Here is a 19,472-nt window from a genome sequence, read left to right on the forward strand (position 1 = left end):
ACCCACCTGAAAGAAGGTTGCTGGCAGAGAGGATGGCATTCACTTAAAACAGTTCCTGGGAAAGTATTGAGAACACGTTAAACAGGGCTGAAGCACTGTTACACTGTAGAAGCTTCCAAGAATAAAATTGAAAATCCTTTCCTCTAAGAGATAACCACTGTTGCTCTATTTCTTTCCAGTTATTTTTCTGTGTGAAAAGTATTTTAACAGTTGAGATCACACTGTATATGTAGTTATATATGCAGTTTTCTCACTTATTGTGAGTATCATCTTATGTTACTAAATTTTTCATAAATGTATTTTTTTCTGGAAATAATAAGAAAACAATGTCTTTACAGCAATATGTAGAAGCAGGGACATACATTGTGTTGGAAATTCAGCTGGACAAAGCTTTGGTTCCAAAGAGAATGCCAGAGGAGCTAGCCAGAAGGTTTGTAGCTATGGTGCTTATACTAGTTTTGTACAATTTGGGTGTAAATAAGAGAAAGTCAGATTGTCCCCATGATTGTAATTTCCCTTGGGCTAAGCAGGAGTTATCTGGTTTTTTTCTAGGTGAAGTTTTTGTTGTTGTTGTTATTGTTGTTACCTTATCACAAAAGCATTGCATACTTATTGTAAAAATTTTTAGGAAGCTGGGTGCGGTGGCTCATGCCTGTAATCCTAGCACTTTGGGAGGCCGAGGCGGGGAGATTGCCCGAGCTCAGGAGTTTGAGACCAGCCTGGACAACACGGTGAAACCCCATCTCTACTAAAATACAAAAAATTAGCTGGGCATGGCAGCATGCACCTGTAATCCCAGCTACTCGGGAGGCTGAGGTAGGAGAATTGCTTGAACCTGGGAGGCGGAGGTTGCAGTGAGCCGAGATTGCGCCACTGTACTCCGACCTGGGAGACAGAGAAAGATTCTGTCTCCAAAAAAAAAAAAAAAAAAAAATTATAGGAAATACGTATGAACAAGAAAGTATATAAAGATACCCAAGGCCAGGTGTGGTAGCTCATTCATGTAATCCCAGAACTTTGTGTTTTTTTTGTTTTGTTTTTTTGTTTGTTTGTTTGTTTGTTTGTTTTTGAGACGGAGTCTCGCTCAGTCGCCCAGGCTGGAGTGCAGTGGCACAATCTCGGCTCACTGCAAGCTCCGCCTCCCAGGTTCACCCCATTCTCCTGCCTCAGCCTCCCAAGTAGCTGGGACTACAGGCGCCTGCCACCTTGCCCGGCTAATTTTTTGTATTTTTAGTAGAGACGGGGTTTCGTCGTGTTAGCCAGGATGGTCTCGATCTCCTGACCACGTGATCCACCCGTCTCAGCCTCCCAAAGTGCTGGGATTACAGGCTTGAGCCACCGTGCCCGGCCAATCCCAGCACTTTGAAAGTCCAATCCCAGCACTTTGAAAGGCCAAGACGAGAGGATCACTTGAGCCCAGAGGTTTGAGACCAGTTTGGGCAACATAGTGAGACCCCAACTCTATAAAAAATTGTAATAATTAAATTAAAATTTAAAAAAATTAAAAAATAAAAACATCCAGATCTCTACTCACCTAGTGATAACTGCTTTTAACACCTTGGTGTTATCCTTCTGGAGTTATTTTAAAGCCCCCCATGTTACACATACATAAACACACACATGCACGTTACATATACATATATGTAATTTTAAAGAACTGTTTATATTGTACCATAGTGTTTTGCTTGTGTGTTACTAGGAAGCTGTGCGTTCATCTGGGTTATTCAACTTGTTGGCATACAGTTGTTCATAGTATTCTCTAATACTCCTTTTTATCCCTCTAAAATTGGTAGTAATGTTTCCACTTTCATGTCTTCTCTCTTAGTCAATCTTGCTAAAAGTTTGTCAATCTTGTTGATCTTTTTGAAAAACCAACTTTTAAAGCTTATTGATTTTCTCCATTATTTTTCTATCCACTAATTTGTTTTTACTCTAATATTCATTCTTTCTTTTATTATGTCTTCTGCTAGCTTTGGGCATAGTGTGCCCCGCTTTTGCTAGTTCCTTAAGGTATACAGTTATGTCATTGATTTTGAGTTTTCTTCTTCTTTAGTGTATGTGTAGAGAACTATATGTTTCCCTCTGAGCACTGCTTTCACTGCATTTCATAACTTTTTATTTGGTTTTTGTTTTCATTTGTCTAAAGGATTTTATTTTTTTTTTAATTTCCCTCGTGGTTTCTTCTTTGAACCATTGGTTGAGTGTGTTGCTTAAATTTTCTTATTTCAGTTATTTAATATTCTTATTTTCTTAATTTTAAGTCTTCTGTTACTCAATTTTAGTTTTATTTCTTTGTGATCAGAAAATATGCTTCATATGATTTCAATCTCTTTTTTTTTTTTTTTTTTTGAGACAGAGTTTCACTCTTGTTGCCCAGGCTGGAGTGCAATGGTGTGATCTCAGCTCATGGCAACCTCTGCCTCCTGGGTTCAAGTGATTCTCCTGCCTCAGTCTCCTGAGTAACTAGAATTACAGGCATGTGCCATCACACCTGGCTAATTTTGTATCTTTAATAGAGACAGGGTTTCTCCATATTGGTCAGGCTGGTCTCGAACTCCAGACCTCAGGTGATCTGCCCGCTTTGGCCTCCCAAATTGCTGGAATTACAAGCATGAGCCATCATGCTCAGCCATGATTTCAATCTTTTAAAATTTATTGATACTTGTTTTGTGGCCTGACATATGGTATACCCTGCAGAATGTTCTATGTGCACTTGAGAAGAATGTGTAATCTGTTGTTACTTAGTGGAATGTTCTCTCTATGTCTGTTAGATCTAATTGGTTTATAGGGTAGTTCAAATCACTTCCGTCTTTTTGTCTTCCTGTCTTTTCTCTTCTCTTCTCTTCTGTTTTGTCTCGAGTGCAGTGGCATGATCTCAGCTCACTGCAACCTCTGCCTCCCAGGTTCAAGCAATTCTCCTGCCTCAGCCTCCCAAGCAGCTGGGACTATAGCATTTTTTTTTTTTGTATTTTAGTAGAGATGGAGTTTCACTGTGTTGCCCAGGCTGGTCTCGAACTCCTGAGCTCAGGCAATCTGCCTGCCTCAGCCTCCCAAAGTGCTAGGATTACAGGCGTGAATCACCATGCCCAACTTAAATCATTTATTTTTTTTATTAATCTCGTGTCTGGTTGTTTTATCCATTATTGAAAGTAGAGTGTTGAAGTCTCTATTATTGTAGGACTATCAGTTTCTCCCTTCAATTCTGTCAGTTTTTGCTTTATAAATTTTGGGGTTCTGTTGTATATATTTATAAATGTTGTATTGTATTGCTATATTGAATCTTTTATCAATATTTAATGTCCTTATTTGTCTCTTGTACCTTCTTTTTATTTGTGGTTTATTTTGTCTGACAATAATATAGCTATCTCAGCTCTTTTTTACTATTTGTATGGAATATCTGATTTTATCCTACCTTTGACTTCCTTCTGTCCTTATATCTAAAGAGAGTATCTGTAGACAGCAGATAGATGGATTCTGTGTGAGTTTTTCTAATCTAATCTGCCAGTGTCTGCTTTTTAATAGGAAAGTTTAATCCATTTACATTTAATGTGATTACTGATAAAGAAGGATTTACTTCTGTCATTTATCTGTTTGTTGTCTGCATGTCTTTTTTGTTGTTGTTCTTCAGTTCCTTTATTGCTGCCTTTTTATATTTAGCTGATTTTTTGCAGTATACGATTTGGATTTCCCTCTTCTTTCCTTTTCTGTATATATTTTTTAGTTGTCGTCTTAGTGGTTAACTTGGAGACAACAATTAGCATCTTAAACCTGTAACAGCTTAGTTTGAATACAAACTTAATTTCAGTACTGTACACTTTGCTCCTATACATCTCCTGTCCCTCCCCTGTTACATTGTTACTGTCACAGATTACATATTTATCTATTGTGTGCCTATTAACATAGACTTATCATTATTATTTTATGCATTTGTCATCAAAAAAGAAGAGAAAGAGGAGTTACAAGTTGAAAATACATTAACACTGGCTTTCATATTTACCTTTACTAGTGTTCTTTATTTCTTCATCTGGCTTCAGGGTAGTGACTAGTGTCTTGTCATTTCAGCCTGAAGGACTCCCTTTAGCATTCCTTATGAGGTAGGTCCTGTTATCAACTGTCTTAATTTTGTTAACCTGGGATTGTCTTAATGTCTTCTTCACTTTTGAAGGATAATTTACTGGATATAGAATTATTTTACCTTTTTTTCTGTAATTTCTGTAGAGACATAGTCTCACTATGTTTCCCAGGCTGGTCTCAATCTCCTGGCCTCGAGTGGTCATTCCTTCTCAGTCTCCCAAAGTGCTGGGATTATAGGCATGAGACACCTGGATATAGAATTCTTAGTTATCAATTTTTTTTTTCTTTCAGACTTTAAATATGTCATCTCAGTGACTTCTGGCCTCCATGGTTTTGATAAGAAATCAGCTGTTAATCTTATTGAGGATCACTTGTATGTGACAAGTCACACTTCTCTTGCTGTTTTTGATATTTTTTCTTTGTCTTTGTGTTTCGACAATTTGACTATGGTGTGTTTTAGTGTGGATATATGAATTTTTCATGTTTGGAGTTTATTAAGTTTCTTGGATGTGTTGATTCATGTCTTTCACCAAATTTGGGAAGTTTTGGGCCATTATTTCTTTAAAATTATTTCTTCCCCCTTTCTTCTCTAGAAAGGGGGAAGTTTCTTCCAGAACTTCCATGATGTGTAGCTGGTCAGCTTGATGGCATCCTATAGGTCTTAAATTCTGTTCACTTTTCTTCATTCTTTTTCTTTCTGTTCCTCAGACTGAATTATTTCAATTGTTTTGTCTTCAGGTTTACTGATTCTTTCTTCTGCCTGATCAAATCTGCTGTTGAACCCTTTAGTGAATTTTTTATTCCAAATATTGTACTCTTCAGCTCTAGACTTCTTGTTTTTTTTTAAAAAATAATTTCTATTTCTACTGATACTCTAATTTTGTTCATACATTGCTTTCCTTTTTTCTCTTTGTTTTCTCCATGGCTTCCTTGAGCTTTTTGAGTGTGTATAAGAAAGTTGATTTAATGTATTTGTGTAGTAAGTTTGATGGCTGGGCTTCTTTAGGGAGAATTGCTATAGTTTTTTCTTTGAAAGAGTCATACTTTTATTTATTTGTACTATTTGTATTTTATCATTGTTGAAAACTGGACATGTGGATACTATCATATGGGAATTTTGGAAATCAAACTTTTCCCTTCATTAGGTTTGGCTGCTTTTTACTGTTTAAGGTATAACTTGTGTTCAGCCAGTGTTTTGACAGATTTCCTTGAATGCCAGGATCTAAATACAAACAAAAACAAAACAAAAAATTTTTTGTGCCAATCTTTACAGATGGCTCTGTGCTGAGGCATTCTTTTAACACTTAACCAGGCCATTTATATTTCTGCCTCAGCCTTTACTTCCTGCTTATACTGAACCTGTAGATCAATCAGTGGTGAAAGCATAGGGTCTTCTCTGGTCAACTTTAAGCATACATCCTGTCCTGGGCATACATGTGGCTTTCTGAATTTCCCAGTACACCCAAGTACTTTTGAATGTTCTAATTTCCAAAGAAACTCTCCAGCTTTTCTTCTCAGGCTTTAGGTGGTCTATTGTATGTCTCAACCATAATGCTTTGCCCCAAACAGCTGTGGGGATTCGATAACCTTACAATGTTTTTGAACAATACTTTTCTACCCTGTATAGGTTTCAGTGCTTTTCCACACTGAGTTAGGAGAAACAGAGATGAGTGCCTTGCACCGGTCTCTCAGGCAGTCCCAGAAAAGTTAGAACAAACATAGTAATTTGAGAATAAGGTCTGCTCCGCTCCCTCCAGAATCAGGGACCAGCGTGCCACACTAGAAATCCAGGCTGCCACCTTTGAGAGTGCTGCTGAGCTGGGGATGCAGTGTGCAGTGGGGCAAGAGCAAGTAAAAATGTTACAAAGCTTTCCTGCTGATTTAGAATTGCCTTTTTCTGGATTCAGCATTCTCTTCATTACTGTAAACCTTTTTTTCCCAACATTCTAACAAGTTGGTTCTGACAGTTTCAGTTTCTGGGTTTTTTTTAAAATTAAGTTTATCTGGAGGGGTGGGAGTTTAGAGTTACCTGCCCTGTCATTTTTGCTGACATCTAGACTTTACCTCTTGATGTGAGGAGCATTATACTCAGAGAAAGATGAAAGGAAATAGCGGCTTCTACCTTGGAGACTATTTATTACATGTATTTTTAAGACTTTAGATAAATATCCTCAAATTGCCTTCCAAAAAATTTACAGTTCTATAAGTGATATATGAGACTACTGTTTCTTCACATATTCACCAACACAATACTTTTTTATTTTTGCTATTTTGATGGGGAGAAAATTTTCTCATTTTAATTTTAATCCACATTGTAAATTGTATAGTGAAACATTTTTACACATAATTATTAATAATTTGGAAGTTTGCTTTGAGAATTACCTGCTAATAATGGAACATTCATCTTTTATACCTGAGTGTTCTTGAGTTTTTAAAAACTTTGCATTTAGTCCCCTTCCAAAAATAATCTGATAATATTTATCATAATGACATACAAAATAAAACTGATAATCTAGAAATAGTCAAAAACTCAAAATGATGGAAAAGGAAGGCCGCATTAAATACAGCTCTCATAAATAAGCATCAAATCTGAGCTGTCTAACAAAAAGGGAAGCCCTATAAGTTCTATAATTCTAATCATAAAGGGAGAAGCATGTTAGTCACAAAAGAGACCACATTTATTCCTGGCATTAAATTCTAAAACAGGTTTCTAATTTGGGCTCTTACATAGGGGAATACAGAGTGACAGTATAACAGTATCCTTAATGACAGTTTTACAACAAATGCAGAAGCAATTTTTATGACTTTTTTTTTTTTTTTTTTTTTTGAGACAGAGTCTTGCTCTGTCGCCCAGACTGGAGTGCAGTGGCCGGATCTCAGCTCACTGCAAGCTCCGCCTCCCGGGTTTACGCCATTCTCCTGCCTCAGCCTCCGAGTAGCTGGGACTACAGGCACCCGCCACCTTGCCTGGCTAGTTTTTTGTAATTTTTAGTAGAGACGGGGTTTCACCGTGTTAGCCAGGATGGTCTCGATCTCCTGACCTCGTGATCTGCCCATCTCGGCCTCCCAAAGTGCTGGGATTACAGGCTTGAGCCACCGCGCCCGGCAATTTTTATGACTTTTATATCCTGAAACTTTTTATCCATTTATAGTATATAAAGTACTCTATATAGTACTTTAAAAACTGTGGTTTATCAATGTTTAAATGTTCTTGGACTTTTTTATGAGAAACATTTATTAGCAATAAGGTTTTTTTTTGTCTGTAAGGAATTGGAAGGCATTTCTTCTCCAAGCTAGGCCAAGTGATAAAATTATAGAGCAAGAGCTAATTAGGATGGCAGCAATAGGTCGGGCGTGGTGGCTCACGCCTGTAATCCCAGCACTTTGGGAGGCCAAGGTGGGTGGATCATGAGGTCAAAAGATCGAGACCATCCTGGCTAACACAGTGAAACACCGTCTCTACTAAAAATACAAAAACATTAGCCAGGCCTGGTGGTGGGTGTGTGTAGTCCCAGCTACTCAGGAGGCTGAGGCAGGAGAATAGCATGAACCCAGGAGGCAGAGCTTGCAGTGAGCCAAGGTTGCACCACTGCACTCCAGCCTGGGTGACAGAGTGAGACTCCATCTCAAAAAAAAAAAAAAAAAAAAAAGAATGGCAACAATGGAAAATTGTACTTAGGCTGGGTATGGTGGCTCACTCCTGTAATCCCAGCACTTTGGGAGGCTGAGGCAGGAAGATTGCTTGACCTCAGAAGTTTGAGACCAGCCTGGGGAACACAGCAAGACCTCATCTCTATTAAAAATAAAAAAATTAGTTGGGTGTGGTAGTGCACACCTGTAGTCTGAGCTACCCAATGGTGGGGGGCGGTGGCGGTGCTAAGGCAGGAGGATTGCTTGAGCCTAGAGACCCAGGCTGCAGTGAGCTATGATCATGCCACTGTACTCCAGCCTGGGCAACAGAGCGAGACCCTGTCTCAAAACGAAAAAAAAAATAAAAAAGAAAATTATACTCAATACTTTTATGAAAGATTATTTGCCTTTGGTTGCAGGCTGAGCCTGAGCCATGTTATACCAAACTGCTAAATCTATGTCACTGTATACGAATGTACCTAAATTGCTGGATGCGGTGGCTCACACCTGTAATCCCAGCACTTTGGGAGGCCAACGCGGGCAGATCATGAGGTCGGGAGATTGAGACCACGGTGAAACCCCGTCTCTACTAAAAATACAAAAAACTAGCCGGGCGAGGTGGCAGGCGCCTGTAGTCCCAGCTACTCGGGAGGCTGAGGCAGGAGAATGGCATGAACCTGGGAGGCGGAGCTTGCAGTGAGCCAAGATCACGTCACTGCACTCCAGTCTGGGCGACGGAGCAAGACTCGTCTAAAAAAAAAGAAAAAAAAAAAAAAAAAAGAATATGCCTAAATTTAAAGCAGTCTTCAACATATGAAAAGAAGCTCAACTATTTCCATAATAAAAGAAACTCAAAACTATGCTGAAGTACCTTGTTTTTTAATTGCTGAAAATAAAAAAAGCTTGATAATTTATTTGGTTGTTGAGGATGTTTGGAAACAGGTCCTCTCATATAAGCTGGTTCGAGTATAAACTGGTAAAATTCCAGTGGAGGGCGATTTGGTAATGCTATCTAAATACAAATTCATGGATCTTTTAACTCTTTGATCAGGTAACTCACTTCCAATAATTTGTCTTCAGATAAATGTTGTTATTAAGGTCATCATTGATCACTACATTGTTAAATCCAGCGGTCTGTTCTTGGGGTCATTTTGATCTGTCATTAACATTTAACTACCCAACCCTCCTTGAGGAACTTTCTTCACTTGGTTGTGAGGATGCTATACTCTCCTGGCTTTATTCCTCCCTCCCTGGCCTTCTTTATCTCTCCAGCATCTAAATGTTGGAGTCCCCCAGAGCTCAGTGCTTGAACACCTTATCTATCTATACTTACTTCCTTGGTTTCTATCTAGTCTCACGGCTCTAAATACCATCAGTACACTGATGGCTCCCACATTTATATTTCAAGCTGAACCTCTCCTAATTCTCACATACTCTCTGCTCCAAGCCATAGTAGTCCCTCATCTGGGACTTACATGTAAGATGTAATATGTACTTAGATGTAAGTTTCCTTACATCTACCATTCTACCCTTCAATTTCTTCCTTTTTATTTTCTAATGATAGCTTTATCGAGATACTATTCACATACCATATACTTTTCTACCACCATCATCTTTTCTTTCATTTTGTTCACCCATTTAAAGTATCCAATTCTGATCCCTTTGTAGTTCATAAGCGTGATGATTGGGTGTTTATGCTCATGCATGAGCTGTGCCTCCCTCAAGCCTTGTTGTGACATCATCATATTAGCTGTCTGATGTGAACTTAGAAAAATAAAAATAAAATAAAGTGTACAATTCAGTGGCTTTTAGTATACTCACAGAATTGTGCAGCCATTCCATAATCAACTTTATAAATACTATCATTACCCCAAAAATTGAAATTCCATGTATATTAGCAGTCATTCTCCTTTTTCTCTCAACCATTGTGCCAACTCCTCCACCCTGAACCCCCAAGCCTAAGCAACCGTTTATCTGCTTTTTTTCTCTATTGATTTGCCAACTCTGGAGTCATAAAATATGTGGTGACTGGCTTCTTTCATTTAATCTAATGTTGTTAAGGTTTATTCATATTGTGGCATATATTGATACTTAATTTCTTTATTACCAAATAATATTTCATTGTCAAAACAGGAGCAAAAGAGAGAGAGAGAGAGCAGGGAGGGAGTTGGGGGAGGTGCCACACATTTTTAAATGACCAGATCTTGCAGGGACTTACTCACTATCATGAAGACAGCACCAAGCCATGAGGCATCCACCTCCATGACCCAGACATCTCCCACCAGGCCCCACCTCCAACATTGGGGATTATAATTCAACATGAGATTTGGATGGGGACAAATACCCAAACTACATCAGTTGCTTCCTCATTTCCCTCAGGTCTTGACTCAAATGTTATCATCTCAGCGAGGCCTTCCTGGTGAAATATGCGCCTGCATTCCACCACCCTCAACCCCCAATAGAGTCTGTCTGCCTTCCTGCATTATTTTTCTCTATGGGACATATTACTAGCGTATTTATCTTGTTTGTTTATCTTATTTATTGTCTTTCTTTCCCTACTAGAATGTAAGCTCCATGAGAGTAAGAGTTTTTGTCTATTTTGTTTAATGCTCTATTCCCAAACCTAGAAAACTACCTGATGGACAGTAAGCACTCAGTATCTATTTTTATTTTTTTATTTTTTGGGAGACAGAGTCTTGCCCTGTGGCCCAGGCTGGAATGCACTGGTGCGATCTCAGCTCACTGCAACTTCCGCCTCCCAGGTTCAAGAAATTCTCAAGTCTCAGCCTCCCGAGTACACCACTACACCCAGCTAATTTTTTGTATTTTAGTATAGACAGGATTTCAGGCTGGTCTCGAACTCCTAAGCTCAGGCAATCCACCCGCCTCGGCCTCTCAAAGGGCTAGGATTACAGGCATGAGCCACCACGCCTGGCCTGTCAGTATCTATTTTGAATGAATGAATAACATTGTCTCTGGAGAGGAAACTAGGAGGCTGGGCAATAAGGTTGGAAGGAGATATTTTGCTATACAGTTTCATACCTTCTAGATTTTGAATAATATAAATGGATTACCTATTTAAATAAATAGAATTAATATTAGTAATTATGAACAGAGGTGTATCATTACATAGGACCTAGTAAGAAAAATAGATTTTGTGAGTTTAATTGTGAACTTCAAGGTAGTGTAATATATTTAGCAAGAACCTGAAACTAAAAGGGAGAAGAGCTATAACTTAATTCCTTTTTTTTTTTTTTTTTTTTTTGAGACAGAGTCTCGCTTAGTCGCCCAGGCTGGAGTGCAGTGGCGCGATCTCGGCTCACTGCAAGCTCCGCCTCCCGGGTTCACGCCATTCTCCTGCCTCAGCCTCCCAAGTAGCTGGGACTACAGGCGCCCGCCGCCTCGCCCGGCTAATTTTTTGCATTTTTAGTAGAGACGGGGTTTCACCATGTTAGCCAGGATGGTCTCGATCTCCTGACCTCGTGATCCGCCCGCCTCGGCCTCCCAAAGTGCTGGGATTACAGGCGTGAGCCACCGCGCCCGGCCCCTTCTAGGTTCTTGTAAGGGCTTCTGAAAACAGAAGGTAGAGGTTTTGGCATAAGTAGATTGACATTGACAAAATGTGGTTTTTTACTCACCTTAAGGTTTGATAGCATTATTGTAATTTAATGCAGTCCTATAAATTATGCCAAGAGTACACTTTTATTGTAGACGGGGAGGAAAGAAGAGGTTTTATTTGCCTGTTCCACTCGGATTTCCAAATCGTTCTGTTTTCAGAGATGCTACTGAGTGCCTCTAAAATGTTGATACCCATTTCTTTCCAAAACCCCAAACAGCCCTTGTATGCCACAAGTTTTTAAATACGTAAGGGTAAAGCCAGGGCTCAAATTAACCAAAAATACAACTTAGATACTCCCTGAGTAGCTGCTTCCTGACCTCCCTCCTGTATGGTCCATAGCCATATACTTTGCTGTGGTTCACATCTAGGGTTTTACATTATAAAATAGCACAGTGCTCAAGTGCAGTGGGGGAAGAGACCTCAGATCTCCCCGACCCAGACACTTTGAGGGTAAGATGTAAGAAAATATACATCTGTAGATAATAAAATGTTTTTTGTTTTTTATTTTTATTCTTTCCTGATAACAGGGTCAAGGAAATGATTCCTCCAAGGCCTCCTCTTACCCGTCGGACAGGAGGAGCTCAGAAGGCAAGTGCCAAAGCCAAGATGAAACGATAAGTAATAAGATATTGAGTGCATGCACTTGATAATTGCATGGACTCTTTCATATGTCTTCCAGAAGGGGTGAAAACTTGTTTGAAGCCTTACGTATTTTCATTGCTGGTTCCATTTGTGATCGATGGCATATAGCATACGGTGTTTAATCTTTGGCTGGTAGTCTCTAAGCTGGGAAGAAAAGGGCATTTTACATTTAAAGTATTACTGGGTGTGCTGGCACGCACCTGTAGTCTCAGCTACTAGGGAGGCTGAGGCAGGAGGGTCGCTTGAGGCCAGGAGTTCAAGGGGGAAGTCCCTCGATCATACCACTGCACTCCAGCCTGGGTGACAGAGCGAGACTTTGTCTCTAAAACAAACAAACAAAGTATCATGGGACACAAAACCAAATTCAGTTTTAGACTTCCAATCCATGCTCTTGACCTCTCTGAGGTGTCTACCAGATGTTTTGTGTTTTCTTAGGCAGTGAGTGACTACCACACACAGATCAAGAATATTTCTAGAGCCATTCTAGATGAGTACTACAGAATGTTTGGAAAACAGGTGGCCAAACTGGAGAGTGATATGGATAGTGAAACCTTGGAGGAGCAGAAGTGCCAGCTCAGCTATGAACTTAATTGCTCTGGAAAATACTTTGCTTTCAAAGAACAACTCAAGGTAAAACATTCACTTGTTTAATTACTCCATGGGTTTTTATGGAGCAACTTCTCCACATACTCAGTTCACATTTTCTCCTCTGATTATGTTCAGCTATACTCTTACCTTTCTTGGTTGGGGCAAAGAGCTAAGTTCTCTATGATAGAGTGTCAGGAGAAGCTCCATTCCTGCAGTCTTGGAATAAATTATTACAAATATCCTGAATGAGGGCTTTTAAGAAACTAATTATTTACTTGAGGCTGGGCCAGATTTTGGACCAGATTTCATTGTCACTATAGGAGGCAGAAACTCTGTCTGGTACTGACTCCATAATTAATTCTTCTTGCTTCCCATTCAAATCTCTCTAAAAAAATTAATTTTAGTTTTAAAATTGAAGATGAGACAGTTATCAGAAAGGAGGCCTTAATCATTAGGACTACAGTAGCATGTCTTGAGTTAGGATACATTTAATTACTGGCATTACATTTTACTTTTTAAAATTCAGAATGTATAAACAAAAACAAAAAACTCCAAATCTTTCCCTAATTTATGGAATCACTAAGATTTGAGAAATAGTTAACTTAATAATCATTTATTGAATAATAATGGCTAACATTTATTACATGTTTACTGTTTTCCAGGCATATTTATCAATGCTTCATATTTTACTAATTTAATCCTTATAACAATCCTATAAAGTAGGTGTTGCTCATTTTATAGATGGGAAAATGCAATATTAGTTGGCTAAGGAATTTGTCCAAAGTCACAGAGATAGTAAAGATCAATGTTGGGATTTAAATTCAGGCAGTCTGCCTCCAGAACTCACATTCTTAACTGCTACACTACAGTGCCTTTGTACACACATTTACTATGTGTCCTGCACTGTACTAAACAGATATAAAGAAAGAACACGGAAGTCATAGAGGGAAAAACAACAAATGTTCATGGAAGCAAGAGGGTATTCTCAGCAGGTGGTGTACTCATGTCTCAGTTTGACTCTTGGTTCCACATTTACTAGTTGGGTGACCTTGAAATGTGACTTTATCTCTCTGTGCCTCAGTTTCTTTACCTAGCAACAAGGATGAGGTTAATATTATCACATAAGGTCATTATGATAATTAAATAATATAATGCATAGATTTTAAAACCTGGCAATAATGTTACCTTAGTGGGGAAAAAAGAAGCTGTCCTGGCTATAGCAACATGCTGTGTTTATATTTGTACAGCATTTTAAGCTTCTATACTTGTTATCTCTCTTTGGCTTCTCAATCATCTTCTAAAGTAAAATAATAATACCAGAACTACATATCCTCTTAACAAATAGAAAGCTGAGGTACCAAAGTATAAAATAATTTATGAAGTTGTACAGTGGCAGCATTAGAACCAGAATTCCATTCTCTGGATTCTCAGCCCAGCCCTTTCTCCCTTTCCCCTTTGAACCATATGGTCACCATGAGAGACATAATGCCTAAACCTAATGCTCAGATTTTCTTCAGCTTTATGATTCTCTTCATATAGTATGAACTTTGCGTTGCTTCAATTAGTGATGATGGTGATGTTAAGGAAAGAAGAAATCATACAGAGTATGTTGATTGGGGGGAATTTGGAGAGCCAATACCACCCACCAAGGGAGAAATCAATCGCCTTCTGAAATTTTGATCAGCTTTAGACCAGAAAGCCCTAGAGAGACCCATGCTATCAGCATAGTGCTGGACTGTATTATCAGATGGGTGATCTATATGTCTTGCAGCATGCTGTGGTAAAGATTGTGAGAGAGAAATACTTGAAGACAACATCATTTGAAAGTCAGGAGGAACTGCAGACATTTATCAGTGAGCTCTATGTGTTCTTAGTAGATCAGATGCATGTAGCCCTAAACCAGGTAAGTGTCAAGAACTGAGAGCACTTTCTTTTCTCTGTAGAGCATCAGAGTCTTCTATGAATGATTCCTTCCTTTGTTTATTCAACAAATATTTATTGAAGTGTCTGCTCTGTGCTAGGCACTGAAAACACAAGGATGAGTAAGAAACTGCCTAAGCCTAATTAGTTTAAGACTAATTTTGGAAAAAAACAAGGAGATATGCTCTTTCACTTTCCTAGAAAAATAAATTTCACAACTTTAAAAAATGTGATGGAATTGTCAAAAACAGATAAAATAGGTTGCATAAATTGTGAAATGAAAATTACCATTCTGTTTATGCTGTGAACAGGTACAATTCTTAATTTTTTATTGAAGATCATAAAAGCAAGAAAAATTATGAGTTTTCAGATATTATACCCAAATGACCGTGACACTTCAAACATGGCTTTTCTGTTTGGTGGTCTGCTGTCCCACCCACTTTTCTGTTTATATTTGTAAGTCTTGCATCTTGCCTTAATTTGCTTATTTTTGTATGTATTCAGGGGTAGTTTATTTGAAACCAGTGACAAAGTTGGAGTCTTTTTGTCCCCTGGTAGTGTCTAACCATCTGTGCCTCCTCAAATTCTTTATTCTATTTGCTTTTTTCTTCCTTGTTTTTCTTCTCTACCACCATCACCTCTTATTTCACTTTGTTCTGTCTTCCTGGAGGAGGGTAGGACAGGAGTGTCCAGCATCAAAGGATTAAGAGAACAGTCCTGCCTTGGGCATGGATGATTTGATTTGAAAAGCAATTGAGAGTAGAGCTTGAGAAAAAGAAGTTTTGACTTTTTCCTCACTAGTAGTTGGGAACAATACATTGAATTATTTTACAGTGAGGTATAATACGATCGGGTTTACATTTGCTAAAACACTCTGATAGCACTATGGAGGATGAGTTAGAGGTGACAAAACTGTGATATTAGTTGATTATTGCATAATAAGGAGGAAAAAGTTTAAGTTAAGTTTCAATGGGTGATTGATACCATTCAGTACTTCTTGGTTGATACTAAAAAGAAAAGAAAAACATTAACCAGGACATGGAAAGCAATTATGAGTAAATTTGGTGGGAGGCAGATGGTACTGAATTCACTTTTGAACATAGGCTCTAGTGGGGTTTTGCCCAAGATAGAGATCTGAGCTAGAGATCAGATCTGGGGAGCCATGATATATGGATGCTATGGTCATAGATGAGCTGCCTGAGAAAAACATGAGAGAAGACAGCTGGCAGTAGAACCCTAGGAAATAACAACATTTAAGGAATGAATGAAAAATTGAAGGAGACAAGTGGGATTGTTAAAGAGGCAAAGAGCCAGAGACAATGGTGTCACAGAAGCCAAAGGAAAAGAATTTTAAAGAAAAGTAGTCAACATTGTCAAATCCTCCTAGGAATTCAAGAAAAACAAACTGAAGTCTTCATTGGATTTGACAATAAGGAAGTTATTGTTAACCTTTACATAGCAGTATTATTGGGCTAATGGGGGGATTCAAATTATAATGAATTGAGGAGTAAATGAGCAATCAAGAAACAGATGAATATAAATTCAAGTTGGATGATGAAGGAAAAAAGTGGAAAAGTAGTAGCTAGAAGTTATAGGGATTTTCTTCCCTTCCTCCCTTCCTTCCTCCCTCCCTCCCTCCCTCCCTCCCTCTCCTCCCTTCCTCTCTTTCTCCCTTCCTCTCTTTCTCCCTTTCTCTCTTTCTCGCCCAGGCTGGAGTGCAGCAGTGCAGTTGTGGCTCACTATAGCCTCAACTTTCCAGGCTCAAGCAATCCTGCCACCTCAGCCCCTCAAGTAGCTGGGACTATAGGTGCACACCACGCCTAGCTAATTTTTCTATTTTTTTTGTAGAAATGGGGTTTCACCGTGTTGCCCAGACTGGTCTCGAACTCTTGAACTCAAGCGATCCACCAGCCATGGCCTTCCAAAGTGCTGGGATTATAGGCATGAGCCACCCGCTCCTGGCCTGGGATTTTCTTTTTAAGATGAAAAAGACTTGAGCACATGCACAGGTTTGGGAAAAAGTCAGCAGAGTGGGAGAAGCTGAAAATTGAGGAAAGAGGGGATAATTGATGGCAGGCTCAGGGTATACACCTGGGAAAGGGCCAAGACTTTAAATGGAAGGATTAACTTTGAAACAGAGAAGGCTGCAACACTTCTTTCTCTGAGACTGAAAAGAAAGTGATACAATAGATCCAGAAATAAATAATTTAGCTAGGGAGTGTAATAGTTGAGGGATTTCTTACTTAATGATTTCTATTATCTCTGTGAAGTAAGGTGTTTACTGAAAGTGAAGGGGATGAGGATTGAATGAAAAACTTGAAGAAAGAGAAGAAAACTTAGATACTGCGTAGCATTATGGAATATGCTGCTAAGCAAAGACAAATACATAGATTACTAAGGGTATTAAAGGTCTCCAGCTAAGACTGAATGCCACAAGAGTTTGTGGCAGCTTAGATACCAGTCTCTGTGTCTATGCAGTTTTCCTTAGGACCAGTTAGCTGCTCTTGTTTTAGAATGAAGAAGTCAGATTGCATGATTGTTTTTTTTGTTTGTTTTTTGTTTTTTTTTTTTTTTGAGACGGAGTCTGGCTCTGTCGCCCGGGCTGGAGTGCAGTGGCCGGATCTCAGCTCACTGCAAGCTCCGCCTCCCGGGTTTACGCCATTCTCCTGCCTCAGCCTCCCGAGTAGCTGGGACTACAGGCGCCCGCCGCCTCGCCCGGCTAGTTTTTTGTATTTTTTAGTAGAGACGGGGTTTCACCGTGTTCGCCAGGATGGTCTCGATCTCCTGACCTCGTGATCCACCCGTCTCGGCCTCCCAAAGTGCTGGGATTACAGGCTTGAGCCACTGCGCCCGGCCGGATTGTTTTAATTTGAGAATTTTCAGGACAAATGCAGGAGAGGGACAAGGATGCCTGAGATGAAAGTATGCTGGTGAGAGAGTAGCCTGAGTGGGTAATCATGAGGTTCAGGCTGATCCATTTGGGAAGTGATGAGCTTACTGGAACTGAAGGAAATAAAGTCAGCAGTTTTCAGTGCGCTAAGTAACAAAAAGGTGGAAGACAAGACGTGGAATGTTGGATCTGGGAGTGGGATATTAGAGTATTCTGTTTTGGGTGCAGAAGTGCATTGCTGCAAGGATTTGGGGCTCAAGATAATCAAAACTAAAAAGAACAGGACAAAAGCATTAATCAATGGTCGGAAACTGCTCTTTGGCCTATCTCAAATTTGGCTTTACTGTCCACATTTCTTAGCAGTTGTCCTTATTAAAGTCACTGATGTTATTTTGACTTCTAATTAAATAATTTTGTGGACTCTTTCTTGACCATAGCTTCTGACTCAGGAGATTCCTAATTACACCAGACCTGCTCTCCCAATCTGTGTGTGTAGGATATATTCTTTTTCTGGTTTTCCTCCTACCTTTTTGTTTCCTTTGAAGGATCTATCAGTCCATATTTCTTAATAAAACTATAGATTTGTCTTCTAAAGCTTTACCCTTAATATCCTGTTTTCTTCACATTTAAAGACCCTAGCCAGGGCTTGCCAACCTTTTTCATGTCATGATGCAAAAAAAAAAAGATAATATTTGTCATATACACTAGAGAAAATGAAGGAAGCTGTTTGAGTTCAGAGGTGACCTGCACAGGGACTATGAATGCCCTGAGGGTTGAGGCAGTCATTTCTGCCCTAAGCAATTTTTACTTACTTCCATGAGTTCAGACTGTTGGTATTCAGATACCTGAGCTTCTCTTTCACCCTTGACATTTCTCTCCTGGTTCACTCTTATTCTTTTACTTTTTTGGCAAGACTGTCATTATAGATGTCAATCAGTATCATTTTAGATGTCATGACTGGATCTCATATTGGATTTATGCTTATGAAATCTCTGTACTTGTAATTGTTTCATTTTTGTCTACCTAACATCTTGACGTTGACAAGACCATGCCAGATGATGTCCAAGGCACTATTGCAACCATTTTTACAAGCAGTGAACAGCTTCGACTCTTTGCATTTGAAGCAGAAGTCAATGAGAACTTTGAGATGGCAGCAGCATATTATAAAGAGGTAATTAAACATCTTCACAGTGATTGCTAGTATTATTTGTGAAATATGGGCATAATAAATAGTCGTTTTTGATTGTTTAAAATCCAACTTGATGGGTGAAAGTGTAGACACATAGAACAATAAAATAGAGTCCAAAAATAGGCCCCCACAAATAAGGTCATTCAACTTTTGACAAAAGAAATTCAATGGAGAAAGGATAGTCTTTTCAGTAAATAGTGTTAGAACAATTGCAAAAAGTAAAATAAACCTCAACCTTAAACATTTTACAAAAATCAACTCCAAATGGAACATATATCTAAATGTAAAATGTAAAACTATAACACTTTTAGAAGAAACATAGGACAGAATCTTGACCTGGAATCAGGAAGAGTTCTTAGACATGACACCGAAACATGATCGATCAAAGAAAAATGTGATAAAATGGAATTTCATCAAAGTTGAAAATGTTTGCTCTATGGAGGTCATAAGAGAAAGAAAAGAAAAAGTACAGATTAGGAGAAAATATTTATAAAACATATGTATCACAAAGGATTTGTATCCAGAATATAAAGCACTCTCAAAACTCAAAAATATTTGTACATAAGCGTTCGTATGAGTACCTATTTTTAATTATTTTGGCTATATACTTACGAATGAAATTGCTGGGACATACAGTAATTCTGTGTTTAACTTTTTGAGAATTTTGAGGCATTTCACTGGGATTTTTATAGGGATTGCCTTGTATCTGCAGCTTGCTTTGGATAGGATTGGCATCTTAACAATATTAAGTCATCCAATCCATGAACATGGAATGTCTTTACATTTATTTATGTCTTTTTAAATTTCTTTAAGCAATTTTTATAGTTTTCACTCATCATGAAGTGAATTTTTCAGATTTGTAGATAAACTTATATTTGCCATCTGAAGATTACTGCAGAAATTATTATATATGGTTGATA

General features: G+C 38.7%; 1 protein-coding gene and 1 non-coding gene across 5 annotated transcripts in view; both read left to right on the forward strand.

Moving 5' to 3' along the window:
* The window catches only part of CFAP70 (cilia and flagella associated protein 70), a 109,972-nt gene that overhangs the window by 44,389 nt on the left and 46,111 nt on the right, over nucleotides 1–19,472 (forward strand). For 3 of the 4 annotated variants that reach the window (XM_025395616.1, XM_025395617.1, XM_025395619.1), the window contains 5 exons: nucleotides 339–430; nucleotides 11,851–11,911; nucleotides 12,401–12,595; nucleotides 14,325–14,456; nucleotides 18,409–18,534. In XM_025395616.1, coding sequence (XP_025251401.1) covers nucleotides 339–430; nucleotides 11,851–11,911; nucleotides 12,401–12,595; nucleotides 14,325–14,456; nucleotides 18,409–18,534 — 606 coding nt within the window. Of the gene's footprint in view, nucleotides 1–338; nucleotides 431–11,850; nucleotides 11,916–12,400; nucleotides 12,596–14,324; nucleotides 14,457–18,408; nucleotides 18,535–19,472 lie in introns of all 4 variants that reach the window. The other variant, XM_025395615.1, reaches the window with a different exon arrangement.
* On the forward strand, nucleotides 9,361–9,464 carry LOC112632299. Its single transcript, XR_003121356.1, has one exon. It is a non-coding gene; the product is annotated as a small nucleolar RNA U13 (small nucleolar RNA).

The sequence above is a fragment of the Theropithecus gelada genome, chromosome 9 (assembly GCF_003255815.1).
Source record: "Theropithecus gelada isolate Dixy chromosome 9, Tgel_1.0, whole genome shotgun sequence".
In the NCBI taxonomy this organism is placed as follows: domain Eukaryota; kingdom Metazoa; phylum Chordata; class Mammalia; order Primates; family Cercopithecidae; genus Theropithecus; species Theropithecus gelada.